Source organism: Oryza glaberrima, chromosome 4 (genome assembly GCF_000147395.1).
Source record: "Oryza glaberrima chromosome 4, OglaRS2, whole genome shotgun sequence".
Taxonomy (NCBI): domain Eukaryota; kingdom Viridiplantae; phylum Streptophyta; class Magnoliopsida; order Poales; family Poaceae; genus Oryza; species Oryza glaberrima.
This window is the reverse complement of record NC_068329.1, coordinates 24,905,712-24,922,941: the sequence shown is the minus strand read 5'-3', so window position 1 is coordinate 24,922,941 and position 17,230 is coordinate 24,905,712. Positions and strand designations below refer to the sequence as shown.

General features: G+C 42.0%; 3 protein-coding genes and 1 non-coding gene across 5 annotated transcripts; 1 reads left to right on the top strand and 3 right to left on the bottom strand.

Annotated features, from left to right (window-relative positions):
- The first annotated feature begins 1,026 nt into the window (after nucleotides 1-1,026).
- LOC127769965 (uncharacterized) lies at nucleotides 1,027-9,965 on the top strand. Its single transcript, XM_052295622.1, has 24 exons — nucleotides 1,027-1,384; nucleotides 3,135-3,268; nucleotides 3,347-3,431; nucleotides 3,550-3,603; nucleotides 3,693-3,784; nucleotides 3,861-3,964; nucleotides 4,061-4,133; nucleotides 4,285-4,666; nucleotides 5,373-5,696; nucleotides 5,806-5,997; nucleotides 6,135-6,227; nucleotides 6,313-6,370; nucleotides 6,665-6,777; nucleotides 7,223-7,469; nucleotides 7,601-7,719; nucleotides 7,800-7,924; nucleotides 8,011-8,125; nucleotides 8,262-8,317; nucleotides 8,539-8,632; nucleotides 8,707-8,899; nucleotides 8,976-9,074; nucleotides 9,200-9,318; nucleotides 9,434-9,496; nucleotides 9,638-9,965. The coding sequence occupies exons 1-24, from the start codon at nucleotides 1,346-1,348 to the stop codon at nucleotides 9,740-9,742; spliced, it is 3,078 nt and encodes a 1,025-aa protein (XP_052151582.1). The 5' UTR covers nucleotides 1,027-1,345; the 3' UTR covers nucleotides 9,743-9,965.
- On the bottom strand, nucleotides 3,011-3,082 carry TRNAT-CGU (transfer RNA threonine (anticodon CGU)). The gene has a single exon. It is a non-coding gene; the product is annotated as a tRNA-Thr (tRNA).
- Nucleotides 9,966-10,292: 327 nt separating the features above from the next.
- LOC127769966 (DNA-binding protein MNB1B-like) lies at nucleotides 10,293-13,196 on the bottom strand. Of its 2 annotated transcripts, none has more exons than XM_052295624.1 (7): nucleotides 13,031-13,196; nucleotides 12,798-12,878; nucleotides 12,615-12,672; nucleotides 12,471-12,515; nucleotides 10,938-11,006; nucleotides 10,728-10,838; nucleotides 10,293-10,621 (listed from the first exon to the last, which is right to left on the bottom strand). In XM_052295624.1, the coding sequence occupies exons 1-7, from the start codon at nucleotides 13,054-13,056 to the stop codon at nucleotides 10,613-10,615; spliced, it is 399 nt and encodes a 132-aa protein (XP_052151584.1). In that variant the 5' UTR covers nucleotides 13,057-13,196; the 3' UTR covers nucleotides 10,293-10,612. The 2 variants fall into 2 exon arrangements, with proteins under 2 accessions (XP_052151584.1, XP_052151585.1); XM_052295625.1 differs by having other exon boundaries at nucleotides 10,728-10,835.
- An 897-nt stretch (nucleotides 13,197-14,093) lies between these two features.
- Nucleotides 14,094-16,296, bottom strand: LOC127771380 (uncharacterized). Its single transcript, XM_052297280.1, has 5 exons — nucleotides 16,137-16,296; nucleotides 15,854-16,052; nucleotides 15,180-15,383; nucleotides 14,705-14,899; nucleotides 14,094-14,611 (listed from the first exon to the last, which is right to left on the bottom strand). The coding sequence occupies exons 1-5, from the start codon at nucleotides 16,217-16,219 to the stop codon at nucleotides 14,432-14,434; spliced, it is 861 nt and encodes a 286-aa protein (XP_052153240.1). The 5' UTR covers nucleotides 16,220-16,296; the 3' UTR covers nucleotides 14,094-14,431.
- Between the last annotated feature and the right edge of the window lie 934 nt (nucleotides 16,297-17,230).

Here is a 17,230-nt window from a genome sequence, read left to right as displayed (position 1 = left end):
CTACCTCTGGAACGAACGAGCAGCAGGTGACAGAGCTAGGTAAACCTGTCAATGGACGAAAGTTACAGGCAAGTAACCATGTAGCAAACGTGCGCAGGCTACCAGACTGAGCGACCGACCACGTCAAGGTTGGCCATAGCAACACTGTTTTGCCGAGTACATACTTCCTTGTTCGTATGACCCATTGCACTGGGATTACCTTACCAATGTGGCACGGCAATCTTATTGCAAGTAGAGTACACCAGTGCATATGTTAGAGAACACAGACACTAACTCTGAATATGTTCTACTAGTTTTCAGAAAAAAAAGGAATATGTTCTGAAACCTGTTAGGACCGACCATCCGTGGCCGGTGGCAGGTATACCCCCACAAAGAGTTAGAGATCTACCCAATCATTTTCACCAAATTTGCAACCGACCTGTACAGTTGTAACCATTAATCATTCTAATCCTATCTTCTTGCACAACGATTGGGGGAAAAAAATCAGTGCTTGACACAATCGATTCGGGGTGGATAAGGTGAGCACTGAAAGTTCTTCAGATAGTACCATTCATGTGGCTATCCAAAACCAGCAAGCACTGACTTTACTACGTTTCCAAAGATTCAGCCCCAGGTTGGCAACACAAACTACCTTCCTTTTGAAACCGCATCATGTTTAGCACCTTCCATATACTGTTTCCACCTCATATAACTTTGATCAAGTTTCAGGCTTTCAGCCTAGGATACACAGAAAAAGGCAATCTCCCGATTTGCTTCAGTTGCACGTCACCCTTGGCGAGATGACATGGAGGGGCCTCGAGGAAAAGGCACACTGAGACGAACCAAACAACAAATTTTTTTTTTTGGATGCTGATTGCGTCGATATGATGCCAAGTGCCTGCACTCGATTGGGCCAGGTCGATCGTTTTACGTTTTTTTTCTTGTTCTCTGTCGGTTGTGGTGGGCTCTGACCCTGCTGTTGGCTGCCATTGCCAAACTGCCATCTCCTCCTTTTATATAAACGCTGGCCTCTTCCTGTGGTCTCACACAAATAGGAGTACTCAGTCTCAGACAGTGTGCAGCATTAGGAGGGAGAAGCAGAAGAAGAGAAGCCCCTACCAACCTAATCCTTGACTGCTCTCCAGGCACAAACGCATCCATTGCCACCTCTCGTTTTCTTCCTCTCTCTCACGGACCCTGTGTTGGTCGGTTTCGTTCTTGGTTTCCTCGAGCCTGTTCCGTCCTGATTCCTGAACAAGAGGTTGGCAACTGCGAGAGAAGTTGTTGCCGTAGTGTTGGTTCGTCTGTCCGTGGATTCTTTGGTTGGTGTTCTTCGTCTGGTGGTGGTGGTAGTGGTGGATCGGCCATGTTCGTCAGGAAGCTTGTGGAGAAGGCCTCCAAGAAGGTAACTGAATCTCTCACTCTCCTCTCCGAGTCCTCTCTGCTTTGGCACTCCCTCGATCGGTTTCCAATTTGCCTCTTGATTTCTGGTGAAAGATGAACTCTTGCAGTTCTTGTTTGATGCCGTGCAGTAGCAGTATCAACTACAATCTGACAAAAAAATTTCAGAGCATGTAGTTCTGATTAAGTTTGTATTGTCACTTTCTGCTGTTTAGAACATATTTTCTTGTAGGAGCAAGAAAAGAATGTTGTCTCTTAGACGCCGTGCCGTATGGTTTGCTCGACAGAGATGGGTTGCCTCTGTTTTGATTTGAATTTCTTTCAAATTTCAAACGCACACACGCGCACAATTGCCATTGGAGATTTGGGGTAGTAATAATTAAGGCAGCGCGCAGAAGGCCATGTGATCTCATTGAAGTCGAAGCAAATTTACTGTTATTGAATGCATATATAGTTTATTCGACGCATACGCGAAGCCTACGATCTTTGTTAATGGCGATCGAGATGGATAAGAATTTAGGTTGACGTCGTTTCATACTTTCATGCATATGGATTACTTCTAGTTTGTACTTTTAGCAAAAAAAAATCACAATTAAAAGTTTTATGATAAAAATATCTTGGCCGGTCCATCGAGATCACCGAGATTCGATTATTCTTATGCTCGGTTGCAATCAGCGTAAGTATCGCCACGCCGGCTTTTGGGTTGGTCGCGCGTTTCAGCCATTTGGATTTCACCGTCAGTTTAGCATCTTTGCTTTGGCCTCTAATGACACTGTCGTCTGCATCATTTCTAGCTCTGCAAATGCTTAAGTTCATTACCACAAATTACTCTTGTGCTAAGCATTGATAGGGGGGGGTGGGGGGGGGGGGGATGATCGGTGAAGAGGTCAACGAATGATAAAGAAACAGTCATACTGTAGTAAGTAGTAACTTCGCAGTGGAGCAACTGATCATGAAGTGAAGTAGTTACAGAACGGAAAAAAGGCAGGTAAAAATTCGTCATAAGTTGAATGCGACAGATATGGCTCATGGCTGGCATAGATATCTGCAAAGAAAATTGTCGATGTTAAGTTGGGATATAGTGTACGGTCAACATAGTTTTGTGGTTAGTACGAAGTATATTATTATTCTTTTTAGTAGAGAAAATAACACGATGAGTGTGCAGTTGTCGGTTAGCAAACATGATTCTCAGTGCGTGTTAGTAGATCATGATGACATCTGGATGTGTTTTTTTTTCTTTTTTTTTTTATCGTCTGACGGTGACTGGGGCATGTGCGTGGCCGGTTGAGCTAATGCTGGAGTGCTGGACCAGGACATCCAATGCAATACCTTTGCGTGCTCGCGACACGTACTCAGTACTACATGATCTGAATATCTGATCATACTACTTTGTACTATGATCTCAAATATTTTCCTCATTTAATCTTGGGAAATTCAAACGCGCGTGGTATATGGGGCTTCCACTTTCCCTCGTTTGGACTTTTGAAAGTTCCGTGTAAATTTTCACCCCATTCCTGGTTGGGCTTTAGGTTGTTTACTTGTTTATGAAAAAAAAAACTTGAAAATTTCGAATGTTTTTCTTCCCGACTTATGAATGATCGTCTTAAGAAAAACATTTAAAATTCGTAAGAGCTCCCGGCGAGGATCGAACTCGCGACCTTTCGCTTACGAAGCGAACGCACTACCACTATGCTACGGAAGCAACTGATACACTACGGTCACGTTTGCATTTAACTACCTCTACTACTACGCAGCATCGCATCGGAGGTATCAGCGGCCTCCGCGCCGAGGACGTGAGCCCGCGGCTGGCGTTCCACTACGGCGTCCCCGCCGACGCCGCGCTCCTCGCCTACGACCCCGCCCTCCACGTCCTCGCCGTCGCCACCAGGTAGCCGCGCCCCCCCCCCCCCCCCTCCTTCCACCCGCTCTCTCGCTGACGCGCTCTTCTGCTGCATTTTCTCTGCAGGAATGGGCAGATCAAGCTGTTCGGCCGCGACAACACGCAGGCGCTGCTCCAATCCCCGTCCCCCGTCCCCTCCAAGTTCCTGCGGGTATCGTCGCTGATTCTTTTTTACTCGAAATCCCATTGATCTTTGTTTCGGTTGCCGCGTTTGCAATTCTTGGGTGTGGTTCAACTTCAAGCTCAGTTAGTTCGCACTTCCGTTTCAGTTTGCCGAGGGGCAAGGGGTTCTCCTGAACGTGAACGCCAAGAACCAGATCGAGGCAAGTTTGTTCTCGGACCTTTCAGTGCTCGTTTGGTTAAATGTGGTTTCCTTTTTGGTGTGCTGCTAATGGAAAATCATCTTATGCAGATTTGGGACATCGACACAAAGAAGTTGTGTTATGTGCATCCGTTCGAGAAGGAAATCACGGCATTTTCCGTTCTGCAGAATAGCTTCTACATGTAAGCATCGGTTGCTTTACCTACTGCTGAGTCCTGTGGAGTTAAGTGCTCTGATTAGAAGATCTTGTCTATGCAGCTATGTGGGTGATAGTTTTGGGAATGTGTCCCTGTTGAAGCTTGACTTGGGTCAGACATGTCTAGTTGACATGCCATATTGGATTCCTTTCTCTGAATCTTATGGTAGGTTTACTCCAATATGTATTGGTTGAATTATCATACTTTACATGAAAGATAAAAATAGCACCAACTTTGGAATCTAATTGATTCTTGCTGAAGGTTCTGGAGCAAATGTTGGTAATGAGGTTGAAGTTGCATTTGTATCGCCACAGCCTTTGGCTGAAAATAACAGGTTGGTGTCTCTTCTGAATATTCTGTACATCTCTTCCAAACTAGTTTGGCACAAGCAGTTAAGTATTTTATGCCAGATAGTACTCAGGTGATCTTTTCATCCATTCTATGTATAGACGTAGTGAAATGTCTAATTAAGGTACACTCTTCAGAGTGCTCATTATCTTCAGAGATGGGATTATGTCTTTGTGGGATATTAAGACGAGCAAAGTGGTATCTTTATCCGGCAAATCTATGCAACAACAGTCACATCAGGAGGCTAAAGCTGTAACATCGGCATGCTGGGCTTGTGCCAAGGGAAGCAAAATTGCTATTGGATTTGATAGTGGTGATATATATCTTTGGTCTATTCCTGATATTTTAAATGCACAAAATCTCTCATCGATGGGCAATCAAAACCTACCTCTTCAGAGGCTTAACCTTGGATACAAGCTAGACAGGGTGTCTATAGTCTCTTTGCGATGGGTCAATAGTGACGGAAAGGCAGGGCGTTTGTATGTTAATGGATTCAGTGATCATGCATACCTATTTCAGGTGAAACACTAAATTAGTGCATTTTATGTTATCCCCCCCACAAGTTTGGACTGCCATGCCGTTTTGACTTTTCAGTCTTAGCCGTTTTTGTAAATGTCACATGTTTTTTTAGTTCTTGAACTTGTAGACCAGTTATGACTTTAGCTTATTGCAACCAACTTGATTAGTGCAATTCATCATGTGTGCCTACCAAGAATATCAGTGAAATAAATTCAAGCAATTAAGATGATACTGATTCTATGTTTTCATGTTCAGTGCATCTGAACGCTAACATGCTTTTGCAACACTACCACATAGTGTAACAGTTTCTTTGTTTAGGAGTCTGTAACACTGTTTTCAGAGCCAACTGTTACTTGGTAGGTTAGTTGTGAAGCTACTCTCCTGCCCAGCCAGGTTCAACTCCAGGCCTTTTTTCTCCTTGGGTTTGACTCTTCCTGTTTTTTCTCCTCCCAGTTACTCCCTTTTTCTTAAGATTGATCTAGACTGGTTCGTTACCTGTTCTAAGACTAGCTGATTTGGAATATGATATATTATTTAAAATAAATGCTCAGCTAGAATCCTAGAAAGGCTAAGAAATTCTTGCTCGAAACAATATTTGAACATGGCTGAAACTACTATTTCTTTTCTAAATAATGTTGTGTTAACCGACACTGGTTGACATTCAGCAAGAACATTCAACCTTTCATTTGATGTTCCTTAAACACAGGTCCTGATTCTGAACGAAGAGAGCGAATCACGAATTGTAAAGATGGTTTTGCCTCTCACAGAAGCCTGCCAAGGAATGGAACTTGTTTCAGGGCTTAGTGACCCAAATAAGCACAAACAAAGTGCTCTTGTTCTCTTGTTGAAATCTGGTCAAATTTGCTTATATGATGATTCAGAGATTGAGCGCTACCTTCTTCATGCTCAGTCAAGATCGCCACTAGCACTTCCAAACTATTCATCTGTGAAGCTACCTTATGGTGATCCAAGCATCACCGCTGCAAAGTTTTATACCAGTAGCCCTACAGCTGCGACTTCTTTGGATGAGGCATGTATAGATTTGTAAATTACACCTATCAAACAACTATGAATGCTTTGACCAGATAGCGTTTTTAATGGGCTTTGACCAAATAGCTTCATATTTTGATGATGGACAGGACTATTTTTCATCATTGGCCACCAAATACCCATGGTTCCTTTCAATGAAAGATAAACATCAGACTTCCACAGGTTCTGCCGACATTCATAAGACCAGAAATCTCTATGTAACTGGACATCTTGATGGAACCATAAGGTTTTGGGATGCATCATGTCCTCTTTTACTGCAGAATTTAATGATAAAGCAGCAGGTGACTTAAAACTCCAATTATTTTTGCTGGCCACTCTCTAATTATGTATTTTGCTGAAAATTCTCTAGTTATGCATTTTGCACACAAATTACTACGTTTTACTTCGTTCTAACAACTCATTATTGTTATTGTTTCAGAATGAAGAGAATAGTCCAAGTGGCACCCCTATTACATCATTACAGTTTGATATGTCATCCAGCATTCTAATCTGTGGGGATAGGAGTGGAACGGTAAGCTATTTCATGGATATAAGGTGAATTATAATATGGTTTTAATACACTTCCAGTGCAGTAAAACTTTTTTTCTTCCTGTTAGGTCCGTATAATCACATTCAGAAAGGACTCCAGTGATAACATATTCTCCTTTTTACATGGTATAATTTACTCTCTGTCTTGCTAATATCAACAGTTGGTGCTTGCCTTACTATGTGGTTTAGGTGTTCATTGTCCAAAGAATTTGCACTGCGATACTATCTATGCTCGTGCTAGCTACATAATTTACTCCAGTTAATTTTGTGGAACATGGAAACTAATGGAAACATGTCCGATCTTAGAACTTCTTGATTTCACCATCTGGTCCAAATACCTTTGTTAATGGTACCTTTAACATATTTTTCAAGTGCTTGTATGTTATTTTAACACATTCATCTTTTACATGGACTGGACAGCGAAGCAAGGGGAGAGCTATAATGTCAGATGTATAAAGCTTAAAGGCGCTGTAACCTCAATCTCTTTGATCTCGAACTCAAAGTGTGTTGCTGTTGGAACAGAAAAAGGGATTGTAAGTAATCTGTTATGTTTTTGCAAAATATTCTCTACTGTCATTTTTCTCTTAACGACATGTTTGTATCATGTCAAAACACTAAGATGATAAGCTTGTCTAGAGCAACATATTGTACAATCGTAGGTTATTACTAACAAATACCAGTATTTGATTGGTATTCTGCCTAACAAAAATAAGTAGCAAACTTGAATTGTTGCAGACAGTATTGAAGTATTTTCCTTTTGAGAAACTGAGTTATATAGTCTCATAATTTCCCCATATACTTTATGTTTTGCCTTTTATGGTTTACGATAACTAATATCATGCATATTAGTGGCCCCCTGGTCATTTTGATGTTACAATGTATCTATTTCAAGTGTATATCTCATGAACTTCACTACCTATATATTTGGTTCAGCTGTCTTAAGCTCTATGAAATGCTATACTGAATTCATGTTTTCAGGTATCAGTTGTCAGCATTGAAGATGCATCGATCTTGTATCAAAAACAGCTTGAGTGTCGGGTATCTGGTGGAATCGCATCTTTGCAATTTGAAATGTACAGCCATAATGGCTACGACAAGGATCTTTTGCTAGTAGGAATGGAAGATTCAACTATATATATTCTTGAGGAAGAAACTGGAAAACTTTTGAATACCAACCCAGTTCAGACAAACAAACCCTCCCGAGCCCTATTGATGCAGACACTTGGTGAGCTATATGGCCTTGTATACCCATCCATCTTTCTTTTCAATATCTACCTATCGATTTTTCTGTACGCTCAAAATTAGTAACTATATTGCTGTATTATACTACCATTCTAATACATTTATACACGACAGAATTATCACCAGATGATCCATCGGTGTCAGATACCCACGATACAGTATCGAAAGAATCACTGTTATTGCTTTGCACTGAAAATGCAATCCGCTTATTTTCCTTGAGCCATGCAATTCAGGTATTTTTGGTTCCCAATTATTTATTGGAAGTTCTACTTTTATGTGAGTTTCTGTTTTTAATCGTGGAGCTCCCCTTCAGGGAACAAAGAATATAATCAATAAGAAGAAACCAAATGGTAGTTGCTGTTTTGCATCTCTTATCCACAGTGTTTCTTCTGAAATTGGACTTCTACTTGTCTTCTCCAATGGCAAAATAGAGATAAGGTGGGGCAACAGTTGAGTTAAAAACTTCGACACGCATGAGGCTATTTGAATGAAATAAATGAACAGTGAACCTTGTGAAACTGCAGATCCCTCCCAGATTTATCTATATTGAAGGAAGCCTCTTTAAGAGGTTTTTCATATACAAGAAACTTGAATTCTTCTAGCTCCATAGCATGTTCATCTGATGGAGAAATCATCTTGGTATGAACTACACCTTTTTTTTCTCTTACACTTTTGGAAGACATTTTCAGCTAGGTTGAATGTAGCTTTCAATCTTTTTAGTTTCAGAAAAAAAATGGGGCCTTTGTGTATATACTATAGCCTTTTTATTATGCAGGTTAATGGAGAGGAGACATTTTTTTTCTCTACTCTCTGTCAGAATGACATCTACAGGTATGCTGAAAATTTTATAGTATCATGATTAGTATATGAATCTGATAATGATGATCATGTTAAAAAGTTGTTCAGAAAAATTCCAACATGAATTGCAATTTTTTGGCCCAGCAAATTCATTATTCAATACTAGAGCTGAACCTAAAAGCATTAATAGCTTTCTTCAGGGTTCTTTTAAGATTGCTTTGTAACATTGTTGTTTTACTATGCTCTGTACTCAGGCATGTAGACAGCATTAATACAATATACAGAAAAGACAACTCGCCCAGGGAAGAATCTTCTTATGTAGTGAAGTCCCCCAGAGAAAAGAAAAAGGTAATTAACTAATCTTATGGGTGGTGGGGGCCATTTGTCTCTGTTTTTTCTATCTAAGAATGAAAATTCTACAGGGCATATTCGGAATGATTATGAAAGATACTAAAGCAAGCAAGGGAAAACAGAGCGATGCAAATGGAGATGAACAATTTACTGCAACAACTTCCGAAGAGCTGTCTTCAATATTTTCATGTGCTAATTTTGCTCCAGTATCTGAGAAGAGGAACAGTTCAATAAAAGATGACGAGAACATTGAACTAGATATAGGTATGTGTTATTATTTTACCTATGCTTGATCAAATGTACGGCGTAGTTATACTTATGGTTGTATGCTTCTGTGAAGATGATATCAACATTGATGATAACCCGCAAAAGCAGAAAGGACCACACTTCCCAGGTCTAAGCAAACAGAAAATCAGCAAGGGATTCCAAAGCCTAAGAGGTTAGTAAATTATAGTAATGAGATGAGATGTTCACATGCAACCTTGTATACAGCGTATGGCTCCGAAAACTGACATTCTAAAACAACTTAAAAAGGTGTCATATTATTCAATTATGAATTTGCAGAAAAGTTGAAGCCCAGGACAGAAGAAAAGGTGAATTCAGGGAATAGAAAACCTGAAGACGACACATCAGTCAGTCAAGTTGACCAGATAAAGATGAAATATGGATATGCAACAAATGATGTGAGTGCATAGAAGGGCTAGAAATCTAACATTTTTAGTTGACGCACCGCAAAAACGTATGTAATTGAACTGTTTTGACGCCTTCCCTTATCATTTTTAATGTTTATCTGAACAGGACCCCACTAGCCTACCAAAAATGATTGGGAACAAGCTGCAAGAGAATATAAAAAAGTTGGAGGTAAGAATGTCCATCTGAAGTTCTTCATATGGATTGCTACAAAAACCATCTAAAAGAACACAAAAAATTACCTGAAAATATTGCCTGAAAAGACACCCAACAGGTAGATGGTTAACATATGTACCAATGTTCCTTTTGTAGGGCATTAATATTCGCGCTGGAGATATGGCCAATGGTGCTCAATCCTTCTCGGCAATGGCAAAAGAACTGCTGCGAAACACAAAGAACGAGAAGGCCACATCGTAGAAATGGCACATACTACCTTCCCCTCTTTCAGTTTTGAGTGTTCCTGTTCATTCAGTGCAGTTCTTCTACCACATGAAATAATTCTGTTGTAAATAATGATTGAGAATCACAGCAAGAGTTTACTGGTGAATTTCTTTCCCAGATGCGTTGGTAGCATGTATAGTACCACTTGATAGTCATCATAAATGAACTGTTTTTCTGTTAAGAAAAGAAAATTATTGAACTTTTCTATCTTGTGAACTATACCAAGTCATCATGAAAAAGGCTTTTCCAAGGAGCAACACAAAACCCTGAGCAGGCATGTGAACTAGTAGCATTTTGCGCTGTATTTCAGGATGTTAAAAGGTACCTGAAGAACCTCGGAACGCACATAGCATAACAACAGCGGCATGTACCGAAGTTGCGGACAATGGAGGCAATCACGAGTTCATAACAACAATTCTCAATACTCACGGCAGTAAGAACATATCGCAGGCAGAGCATTACTGTGAATGAAAAGGCACAACGAATAAAAAAGATAAACCAAAGATGCACCAATAACGGCACGAACTGAGTACACAACAGAATATGAATACAGCAGACGCGATTAACAGAAAGCCAATCGCGGACTAGTCATCAGATCAGTGAATAAGCAAAATAGTTTACACATGCTGCGGAGGTTCGCAAAAGAAAAGCAGTCAACAGTATTCGGCATTTTCTTCGCTACTAGTTAAACAGAGACACCTCCAGCATGCCACGGCCCAGGAGTACCTTCATTCGCACGTTTTCCTTACAACAGGACATAACAAGGATAACAGTAACATAGCAAAGCTAAAGCCCTAAGCAGTGAACACCGATTTGCATAGCTGCAGCTCTCTAAGCTATTTACTACTACTCGTCCTGCAAGGAAGAAATTGAGATGAGGTTAGTGACAATAAAGCACAGGCATAATTCATTTCCATTTCAGTGCTAAACACCGCCATGTACTATATAATGTTCTATATACCTCGCCACTGCCATCATTCTCATCATCCTCAACATCAGACTTCGACTTGTCAGAACCTTCTCCCTCCTGTTCCGCACCATCAGTTTTAGCCTTCTTAGAGCTAGTGCTCTCCTAATGAAAATGTAAGAGAACACATTTATCAGCACAAAAATGAATATAAAATGCAAGAGTACAAGGTCAGTATCACATAATTCACAAAGGCAATAATACCTTCTTCTTGCTAGCGGCCGCGGGCTTGCTCTCGCCATCTGGCTTCTTGCCCCCATATTGCGCTTTCTCCTAAACAAGGATATATTAATTATTCTGTTAAATGCCATATATTGATATTTCCCTTAAATAAGCAGACAATGGTTGAGGCCAGATCCCGTGAAGGGAGCCGTCAACCCAATAATGTAGCCCAGTTAAGTAATGACACCATTCCTAAAAATTAACTGAAATATCTGCAGTCCAACTAAGCAATGACACATGCCCTGTAATATAAAATAGGCAAATTGGCTCTACATCATCCAAAGTTACCCTTTTTGGTTTTATAGCACCGAAAATTCACTGATTACTTTAATACCACTAAAATCTCCACCCGTTACTGTTTGTAGCACTTCCACCGCCTTTCTCCGTTTCCCGTCCCCTTGCCTGCTGTTGACCCAGAAATCCCAACTTAGCATGAGTACTCCCCACACCGGGCACACGATGTGAAGTTTACAGTAACCAAGTGAGGGTGGGGTTGGGGGGTCAGTTCCCCCACAACGGTCAAAGTAACAGAAACAGGAGAAAACTGACAATAGTGCTATGAACAGTACCAGAGAGTTTTGGAAGCTATTAAAATGAACCATAAACTTCCATTGCTATAAAACCAAAAATGTTAACTTTGGATGCTATAGATCCAATTTCGCTTATAAATAACTAGATAACTAGAGAAAATACAAGCACTTAAATGAAGGAGCCATGGATTCATTCTTCCTTTCTTGACAAAGGTTTTTCAGATCTACAAGCTAGTTCCTCTCACATCATCATCCTATATTTGCATATGTAGCTCAGTTCCACTTCTCTTTTTTTTTTTGTTCAACGTATCCTACCACCCTTCTCGTTCCTCCATCGCTGGAACGACGACCCCTCCGTTTTCAGAACGAAGTTCCGCTTCGTTCCCGTTCCTCGTTCCGGGACGAAATTCCCGGGACGAGGAACTCACCCACGATCCACGTTCCCTGTGACTTAGAGCTCACCAACAACTACAAGTTGTGTTATTGAACTTCTATCCCATGGGAGTTATATTTGCGACTTGAAAGGACATGCCACCTTCACTGGATTTTTTTTTTGTCAAGTGATTTTACTTCCTATAGTGCATTCCCCCAAAAACATGGCTCAAAGAACCTCACAGCTGTATAGAATCTCCACCCATTACCTGTAAGAGCTTGATGTGATCCATGGACCATGGATGAGTCTAGCTAGCACTCTAGATAGCTTTGCTGCACAGGCATGCTAAGGATCGATACATGTTGCAACAGACAATAAAGCCACTGTACAGCACGTGTACTGAAGAAGAATGGCATAATTTGTGGTTATAAAGCGTCAGGTCATAACTAATAATAACTGCCAAAAGCTCAGAAAACTGCATATAATATGCTTTTTCACATGATATGCGACAAGTGTAATCAGCTTATTGGACGTGCAAATATCAGTTGCGGGAATCCCCGCACAGAAGCATAATAAAGCGTGCTAGTACAACAACTGCCAGCATCTGCTAACCTCGTCCGACATAGCGCGCCACTTCTCCCCGGCAGCCTTGGTCACCTAAATCCACCACAATCAGCAAGCAAGAGCAACATATGAGCCACAGAAACGAAACCCTAGAAGCAAATCTGGTAGACGGAGAGTAGGTAGAGTACTCACCGCTGCGACGCCCTTGGTGTTTGGGTGCTTCTCCATGTACTGCGGCCTGAACTCAGCCCTGCCACACACACCACCAGCGACCAAAAAAAAAATTCAAAAAAAATCCACAAAATTCAGAAAGGGGGAAAAACGTAGATCTGGAGGCACGAAAGGCGGAAGCAGACGGAGGGAGGGAAGGCTCACAGGAAGGCGAAGAACGGGGTGAGGCCGCGCTTGGGCTTGCCGGCGCCTCCGGCCTTCTTGCGCTTGCCGGCGGCCTTGAACCTGCAACGGCGGAGGGAGCCACGCGCATCAGAAACAGCAGCAGCAGCAGCAGAAACAAAAAAAAACAAAAAAAAAACGGAGGCAAATCGGCCCTCGCTTCCACCGACCCAAACCACAAGAGGAGGGAGAGAGCAAGGTTGCGGGTGACTTACTCGGCGTCGGCGTCGGCCTTGCCCATGGTGGCGGAAGGGGGGTAGGGCTTTGCGGAGGGTTAGGGTTGCAGTGGCTGGCTGGAAGCGGAGATGAGAGCGAAGAGGAGAGGGGAATTGGGTGGTGTGTCTTGGTTGGTTGGGGAAAAGGGAAGGGCGAGGTGCGGGTGAGATGTGGGGGAGGGGCGGTGGCCGCGTAGTGCGCTTCCAAGATTTCGGTTCGGACGTGGGCCTTATGGGCCGGGAATATGGCTTCGGAGGCCCAGTTTCGCTGTGCCGTCACATTGGTAGCCCGTTATGTGTTCTATATTACGCTTTCCTAACTTCTATTCCCACATTTTCTACGTTCGCTTACTGAACTGTTAATAAACGATGTAATTTTTACAAAAGTTTTCTATAGAAAATTTGCTTTGAAAAAATCGTATTAATCTAATTTTTAAGTTTTTTAAGCTAATATTTAATCAATCATGTGCTAATCTCTCTCTCATGGGAAGGATTTTCAACCCCTCCAAAAAAACACAGCCTTAGCCACTTACGGCCCGTTTGGTTGGAGGGAGTTTTTAGGAGGGATTGTGAGTTTATAGGGATGAAATTATTAAGTGTTTTGTTTGGTTGGGAGACATGGGAGTTTTGGTGGGATGGGGATGGAGAATTGAGGAAGGAACTCCCTCCTTTTCAATACCTGAGTAGGAGCAGGTAATTGGGAGGGAATTCCTCCTTTACTTTTTCTAAGCAAATCTCAGCCATCCGTTTTTATTAATGACCTAATATCCAACTAAACTCCCTATCAATTTCCATCACCTCTACCAAACAAGATATTGGGATTAAAAATCAAATTCCCATCTTAATATCATCATCAATTCCCTCGTGTAAACTCCTAATCCCCTTCCCTCGAGTTACCACACAAGCCTTCCTTTCCAAAATAATTTTAGGAATTAAACTAAATCCTGTCAAATGAACCCTAATACATGCAAAATAAGCCACGGCGATTCCTCTAAGAAACGGACTGAAAAGGCAATGTGAATTATGAGAATGTCTCAAAAGGGCAGGACAGGACTTCAAAGAATGGGGAAAAGAGTAATAGTATATTTCTTTAAAGGTGATAATTCAATCTCCTGAAAAAAAAAAAGAGTACATGTGGCTGTACAATTTCAACAGCTCTTCAGTGAGAGCAAAGAATCACTTTATTCCTCAAAAATTATATTAGAACTCCTGGTGTTACATTTTTTGTATTGGTATTGTCCTATGTCTGCACAAAGGTAATTGCTATTCACCGCACTGGATGTGCTCTTGCTCTTGTAGGTTTGAGACTCTGCAGACTGCACACATTCTGCTGTTGCGTTTTCAGTATTTACAAGATTTACTCATGTCAAACAATAAGGCCAAGCAAAGAACTTTCATCAGTCAGCAACTCTTTGGAGAAATATTTGAAGTTCCTCTCAGATCCTCCCACTGTGACATCTCCAACTCAAATTGCATGAGATTCTCCTTCCATAGATTGCTCTCCAAGTACCTTTCATAGAAAGTTACTTCGCCGTTGAACTTCACAGCAAGAGCAGTCATGCTTCGTGTTCCATATCGTGCCTGAAACCAGAAGGAAATTTTGTACCTGTCACTAATTTGGTAGGATCAAGAAACAGGACAGTATATACCCAATACTGAATCTTCTAATTTTACCTGTCCTTTCTCAGTGTCAATGAATATAGAGCTTAGCTGGTATTCCCAGTCAGGGTCGACACCAGTATCTGGCACTGCAGATTTATCAGCCTTGACAGGATCCATCATCAACTCTTCAACCATCTGTTGTAAAGAGACTTCCGCACCATCCTGTGTTGCAAGAAATCTGTTGAAACTTTGTCCTAAGCGCAACATCTGTAGGATGAAAATGAGTTGCACAAGGAAAAAATCATCAAAATATAGTTTTGATTGTAAAACTAGAAGAACTTTAAGTGAAACTACTCATAAAACAATAAAGTATCTTAAGATAAATGAAGCGAGCAAATGCAAGGAGTGACTTTGCATGAACTTGTTGATTCCTTTAGCTATACACACAGTACCATGGTATTTAACTTGCACAGGAGACCTTTATCTCGAGTATATCGCAACTTCCAAGAAAACATGTGACTCCTAGTGAAAGAACCGAACTGCTTACCTTTGGCCAAGGGCAGTCAATTGCAGCATTGGAAAGCACATGGAACCCAGGGAGAACTTTCTGAACCACTGGTTCACCCTCAGGTCTATTAGATATGTAAGCCATATTTCCCGACTGCACATCAGCCAATACAAGGTTAAAGCCATTGTACTGATCTGCTTCCTTGGCTATTTCTTCCGCATACTCCAACGGACATTGGTTTCCCTGTATCATAGATTCATTGAAGTAAAAGAAACATTATCAATAATTAAGCAAGGATCAATTGTAGGAAGCTAATCTAAGAAGGAGCTGTAGAACATGTAATGCAGCCTCACATAAGAAGCAAGTCAAATTGGCAACTGATAGCTAGTTCTTAAAGTCACAACATTTAACAACAATATTGCCTTCCTCGGAGATGAGTATGAAACGTTGGATCATTATTGTACTTGTATAGCAGCTTAATGTTCAGATACAACCATGCCTCAATGGTGTTATGTAGGAGTTGATAAATTGCACATATAAACTCGTATGAATATATTTGTTTGAACACAAGATGTGTTCATCCAATTGTAGCATATGCATGATGCATCTCACAATTAGCCGGTCACATGATCCTGCTCCACGCGCCTCATAGCATCCGTAAGCTTCTTGACACAAACCATGGCCAAAACAGCAGAAAAAGTTGGAATGGTCACCTGGAGGAACCTGACGGGGAGCTCCCCTCTGGACTTGGCTCCGACCAGCGTGCCGGGCTCCCGGACGTTGGTCAGGAAGGCCAGCTTCCCGTCCCTCGTGCACCCCAGCCACGTGCCGCCGCCGAGCTCATCCCTACCCCCAAGGATCAACTTTACCTCCGCCTTCCCGGCGGCCCACCACCCCGCCGGTTGCGTCGGCCTTGACAAAAAATCGCGGCGTGCTCGTGTCAAAAGATGAGAGTTATACGGAGTGGGGATGGATGGAACAGAGCAGGGGGCGCACCTCGAGTGGTACTCGTCGCGGTTGAAGAGGAGGAGCAGGCGGTGCGCAGGTTGGGACTGCCATGCCCACGCCGCGATGCACATCGCCGCGCCGGTGGGGAGTAGGTCGGCGACGGCGGCGGAGACGATGAGCTGGAGTAATTTGCAGACAGGTCCCTGAATAATTCGTATATTCCTAGTGGGAGGACTGGCCACCGTCCATGGCCGAACGAGCGGTCGAGATTACGATCCGCTACCAACCCATAGCCATCTTCTTGTTCGTTCCATCTCTTCCGCCGAAAAGGATGGAGTATTTTCAGAAAAGCACCCGCTAAAAGATACCGATATTCCCTTTTCGTTGATCAAATCATCAAAACCGTCAAGCATCACATTGATAGATCAGGATTCTCTACCTTCGAAATTATGTGACTTTGTCAGTTATCACATATATGATCCTGACAAATCTGAACCTATATATAAGTAACAATGTCACGATGATTTTAAAGGTAAAGGATCTATCCTCGGTATTTGCACCCACCAACTGTTGTAAGCGTTGAAGGACTTGAGAACTGGGTGCTTAATGTTGTTGTGGGCCGCGCACGCTGTGTTCGACGGGATGACGATCGGCATGTGCTTCCGAAGCCTGCAGGACGATGTTCGTGGGAAGGAGTCAAGGAGCCGAGCATTTTCGTTCATACACTGTTTAGATTTTAGAACCTGGACATTACAACATGACAAAGCACACACAAGCACAAACATGAGAATCTTTGAGGCAACGAAATCAAACAACATGACTATTAGCTACGAACCACTGCTATCAGCAATTGAGAGCTTGAGATGACGTCAGTGGATCACCACTCAAAAAATACTATAGAACACTCTATGGACACTTGCTTGTGTTTGGAAAGAGAGATCCTCTAGTGCGGCAACAGCCGATGCCATGTAAACACTTCATGTGCCTTTTATGTCAAGACATAACCATTTCTAATTTCGATAACCACCAAGGCACCAACATAATCATAGAATTGAAACCTTTGCGATGTTGCTTCTAAACTTGCTGCAATGGAGCACTGCATAATTTGTCGGCTGTTCTGGCATGAAAATTACAGCGGTCAC

Excerpts from the sequence above, each read along its gene's own strand:
- LOC127769965 (XM_052295622.1), top strand. The coding sequence starts at position 1,346 with ATGTTCGTCAGGAAGCTTGTGGAGAAGGCCTCCAAGAAG. Across the intron at positions 3,269-3,346 it reads GTCCTCGCCGTCGCCACCAG|GAATGGGCAGATCAAGCTGT; the intron begins GTAGCCGCGCCC and ends TTTTCTCTGCAG. Across the intron at positions 6,371-6,664 it reads CATATTCTCCTTTTTACATG|CGAAGCAAGGGGAGAGCTAT; the intron begins GTATAATTTACT and ends TGGACTGGACAG.
- LOC127769966 (XM_052295624.1), bottom strand. The coding sequence starts at position 13,056 with ATGGGCAAGGCCGACGCCGACGCCGA. Across the intron at positions 12,879-13,030 it reads AAGGCCGACGCCGACGCCGA|GTTCAAGGCCGCCGGCAAGC; the intron begins GTAAGTCACCCG and ends CCGCCGTTGCAG. Across the intron at positions 10,839-10,937 it reads CGGCCGCTAGCAAGAAGAAG|GAGAGCACTAGCTCTAAGAA; the intron begins GTATTATTGCCT and ends CATTTTCATTAG.
- LOC127771380 (XM_052297280.1), bottom strand. The coding sequence starts at position 16,219 with ATGTGCATCGCGGCGTGGGCATGGCAGTCCCAACCTGCGCACCGCCTG. Across the intron at positions 16,053-16,136 it reads CGCGACGAGTACCACTCGAG|GCCGACGCAACCGGCGGGGT; the intron begins GTGCGCCCCCTG and ends TTTTTTGTCAAG. Across the intron at positions 15,384-15,853 it reads TCCCCGTCAGGTTCCTCCAG|GGAAACCAATGTCCGTTGGA; the intron begins GTGACCATTCCA and ends TCTATGATACAG.